The sequence below is a fragment of the Hyposmocoma kahamanoa genome, unplaced genomic scaffold (assembly GCF_003589595.1).
Source record: "Hyposmocoma kahamanoa isolate Upper Pololo Valley unplaced genomic scaffold, ASM358959v1 232, whole genome shotgun sequence".
Classification (NCBI taxonomy): Eukaryota; Metazoa; Arthropoda; class Insecta; order Lepidoptera; family Cosmopterigidae; genus Hyposmocoma; species Hyposmocoma kahamanoa.
The window spans coordinates 4,570,746-4,575,291 of NW_020653750.1; the positions used below are offsets into that span (position 1 = coordinate 4,570,746).

Below are 4,546 nucleotides of genomic sequence, written 5' to 3' on the forward strand. Positions count from 1 at the left end.
GCCGTTCGAAACAATTTTGTATTTAATTCCTAATTTACTTAGACATAAACGTGGACGTTTTAAAGACAGGCCTGATAAAAGGTCATCCTCAACCGACGAGCGTGAACGAAAGTATAAGGATCATAGCAAGTGGAAGACTGTGGTCTTTGCCTACCCCGACAGGAAAAGGGCGTGAAGTGTAGATATGTTAGGTATAGCTATGAGATCATTTTGACATGTGTAGATATAAGCACACGTGCAGAGGACAGATGCGCGAGTTAACCATGATAGCCCGCCAGGGACTTGGTCTCGAGAGGCGGGGGACATGGACGCTCAGTGTTCCAGCTTTGATTGCCTGCCCGCTATGGTTTATCGGTATGAGTTAACCGTAGTTTCCTTTAAACAACAACCTTGAACCTTGAATTCAAAACTATCAAGCTTGCTAACAACGGTAAACTATAGCTTGTCTTTTTTGAAGAATTTTAATCATTATTTTTCCTTCTTTCACGGTCTATCGATACAATTGTCGACAACTACTATATGACTATTTGAAATTTTGTGAAAACTGGCAACCCTGCAAATATCATTTAATTCCCACTTAAAGAAACACACTTTTTCTGTTATTTTTCAAAATGTCTTTTAGTAAATACTTTGGCAAGTATAAATATTGGTCGTAAATTGTAAAGTCACTATGTCATAGAACAGTGGTAAATAATATAAGCTGTCAAGAATTATTTTTTTTATATAAAAACAGTGTACACTAACGCTTCATAAAGTATAGGTATAGTCAATGTTTATTAGAATACCCGCATTGAAGCTGATTTTATTATGATAGCGATCATTAAAAATGCTCGAAATTTTTTTTTGCGTTAAAACGAATGTTGTGAACTAAACCACAGGAAATAAGGTAGCGTGGATTTACGAGTCATCCATTAGTGTTATGTTCCAACAAGCTTAAAAATATATGTTTAAGAAACGGCTATTTAAAAGCAACAATCCATTCATAAATAGAACACCTTCGAATATGTATAGTTATTTGTAATAAAATTAGTCTCTAGTATTGTTTGTCGACTACATTTAAGTGGTAGTTATTATTACGAACTGCATTCCACTGTTATTTTTCAGTAGTGATGGTATAGCTCTTGTGACTGCGCCATAAGAATAAAGATTTTGAGATATTGATAAAAAGGATTTATTTTTTATTTCATGTACTCTGAACCTGTTAGGCAAACAATTTTTTACTTAAATAAATGAAAGTCGTAAACTTTGGTTTAAACTCCTTCTGTGCTTAGAGCACATGCTTAGAAGTGGGACGTAAACGTGTCGATAAAATAAAAAAATGCTTACAGTCCAGAATATAGTTTTTAATTTAGTAACTCGCATTAAATATATCCGCTCAAGGGTTAATTAAGCTACAAAGAGAACCGCCTGTTATCAGCCAAAAAGTTTTTTCATCCATTAACCCATTTAATGCTTTGCCAAATAACCGAAAACACATGAATGACAGGTGTCAGTTTAACAGCTTTTATTGCATTGAGATAATGTCAATTGTAGATAAGTAAAAAGAGGAACAATGTCCGTCAGAACGGCGCGACACATGTTTCAATTATTCTTATCGACCGCTTATCTTTATTTCGGCAACATTTGACCCATCTACTCGACGTTGACGTAGTCCATTCCCGTCTTCTTTAACGTTCCCTATTCGTTTTTGGGTACTGGAGCGTCAATGTACGTTACAATTAGGGTAGATGACACTGAATAGTTATAAAAGATTATCGGGATGTATTCACCCGCAATCAACACCGGCTTTTGTTTTGATTGTCGCATCTGCTACTAAATTGGGGACTGTAAGTGTAGAAAGTCAAGGGTTTAATGGAACTGTTCTTTTGAGTTACAATTGGCAACCATTCTTGTCATTGGTGACAATAATATGATAATTAAATCCATTCACAAACCGAATTAACTACGTTTTACTCAATGAGATTATTTACGTCCTGAATACACTTTAAAAATATACATCATAATGTATTTACGTAACCTTGTTACAAAATATATTGTACTTGAGTTAGTAACCTTAAAAGCTAATAACAAAAATGGCGCAAAAACATATAATATGGCGGAAAAGTGTAACGGGAAAATTAAGAAATATGGCGCCCCAACCGATTCGCCACTCGTCCAACCGATGTCATTAGTGCTCGTAAATTTCGTTGCAGAAATATATTATGTGGGATGAAAATGCATTAAGTTATATGTAAGTACTCTCACTTATTTTGCTATAACGAATGGTACCAGTATGAAGCTTCACCCAAACTTTAGCAATTTTAACTTCAACGAGAAGTATTGAAAGAAATGCTGTTTTTAACCGACTTTAAAAAAAGAGGAGGTTCTCAATTCGACAGTACGTTTTTTTTGTTGTGTTACGTGATAACTCCGGCCGGCCGGAACCGACTTTGATGATTCTTTTTTGTTAGATAGAAAGAGGGTACCTCAGAACTGGTCCCATTTAAATTGAAGAAAATATTCCGCCTCTAAGGGTAGCAAACTAGGGGATGAATGACTTTGGAGGTCGTATTTTATAGTACTCTGTACTGAGATTATGAGTATTAGAAACACTTGAATCGCAAAAAGTAAAACGTCTTCTAGATCACTAAAATCGGCTTTAGTCATTAAAATTAAAGATCCGTGAAGAATCCGTGAAATGTTATATGGTGCGGCAAAATCGCCTAACATTGATTGAAAAATACTGGAAAGTGAGGTTGTTTTTTTTAACCGACTTCAAAAAAAGGAGGAGGTTCTCAATTCGTCAGTGTTTTTTTATGTATGTTAAGCGATAACTCTGCCATTTGTGAACCAATTTTGAAGATTCTTTTTTTGTTGGAAAGAATCAGATGTGGTCCCATTTAAATTTCAAGAAAATATTCCACCTCTGAGGGTAGCAAACTAGGGGATGAATGACTTTTGAGGCCGGATTTTTTTTTAACCGGAGGTTAGGTTAGGTTGTTTGTAACCTTTCTGGCGAAAGGAGCTACATGAACGAGGTGACCGACTGGCTCCACGGGAAATGCAGGGTCATCGGTCAGAGATTCGCCAAAGTGCGGTATCAGACTGTGAGGAATCACTTACGAACCCCAGTGCCGGCCACAAAACCATTGAGGCTATTCTACCAGTCTTAAATAAATGGCTAGAGAGACGGCATGGTACGCTTACCTTCCGGCTGACGCAGGTGCTCTCGGGACATGGTTGTTTCGGGAAGTACCTGTGTCGAATAGCCGGAGGAGAGCCCACGGCGAAATGCCACCATTGCATGTGTCTCGAGGATACTCCTCGGCACACAGTCGAGGAATGCCCAGCGTGGGCGGAACCGCGACATGACTTGGTGGCAGCAGTAGGCAGCGACCTCTCCCTCCCGTCTTTAGTGCGTGCTATGGTCGGCAGTGACAGGTTGTGGGAAGCGGTGGTGTCCTTCTGCGAAACAGTATAGTCGCAGAAGGAGGCTTCGGAACGTGATAGGGAAATATCTACCTCCCTTTCTATCCGAACAGGGCGCAGGCGACTGCGTGACGACCTCCAGCCCCCGTAAGATGGGCCCATGAGCGGCAGTCTTAGGGGAGACTGTCGCTCATTACAGGTGGGCCCGAGATGGCGGCGTACGTGTTCCACGTCCGCCTCTCAAGACGGCTGACGGGGAGGTAACATCCCTCCCCGAAAAGCGAGACGGGGTTCGACTACCTGTCGAACCGCTCACCGCCGGGGTCCCGGAAGAATGGGGAACACCGTCAGGTTTTAGTCGGTAGGAGTCCGACATAACCCTTCGTCTCCCTCGGGCGGAGGGTATCCATGAGGATTTCCTGACGTTAAAAAAAAAAAAGATTATTTGTAATCTATTGCGTCCTAACGCTAGGCAAAGGTTTGAGGTTTGGGTATTAGATTTTTTCTTTGTAATAATTACACGAGTTAGATCCGAAAACACTAGTTTCACAATAAATATTGATTAATGACACACATTTCGGTTAATTACTGTAAACAATAAATATGAATTATTATTTATTATAAAGATATTATGAATTATTATTTATTCTAAATCAGATGTGTGCACATTTTTATAGTAATAACTTAATCTCTCCTAAACAATTAGGTTTCACTCGGGGTCGCTCTACAACCGATGCTGGCGTCGAGTTGATTAATCATATATTTGATGCATGGGAAGTCTCACATGATGCTATTGGTGTATTCTGTGACCTTTCCAAAGCTTTTGATTGTGTGCACCATGATACACTGGTCAGGAAACTTCGCCATTATGGTGTGGCGGGACGTGATCTCGACCTTCTTAAATCGTATTTGCGTGATAGGGTACAGAGGATCGATGTTAACGGTACGAGATCGTCAGGATCTGCAAATAGCATGGGTGTCCCTCAAGAATCAATTCTAGGCCCATTTTTATTTTTAGTTTATATTAATGACTTACCTAGCCTTATGGAGGGTATAACACATGAGATAGTATTGTTTGCTGATGATACATCCTTATTATTTAAAGTTAATAGGCACCAATGTTCCTACGACGATGTGA

At 39.3% G+C, this 4,546-nt stretch overlaps 1 protein-coding gene across 1 annotated transcript; it reads left to right on the plus strand.

Annotated features, from left to right (window-relative positions):
• The first annotated feature begins 3,040 nt into the window (after positions 1–3,040).
• Positions 3,041–3,460, plus strand: LOC113228625. The gene has a single exon (XM_026461978.1). It carries the CDS (start codon positions 3,041–3,043, stop codon positions 3,458–3,460), a length of 420 nt encoding a protein of 139 aa, XP_026317763.1.
• The last annotated feature ends 1,086 nt before the right edge of the window (positions 3,461–4,546 follow it).

Excerpts from the sequence above, each read along its gene's own strand:
- LOC113228625 (XM_026461978.1), top strand. The coding sequence starts at position 3,041 with ATGCAGGGTCATCGGTCAGAGATTCGCCAAAGTGCGGTATCAGACTGT.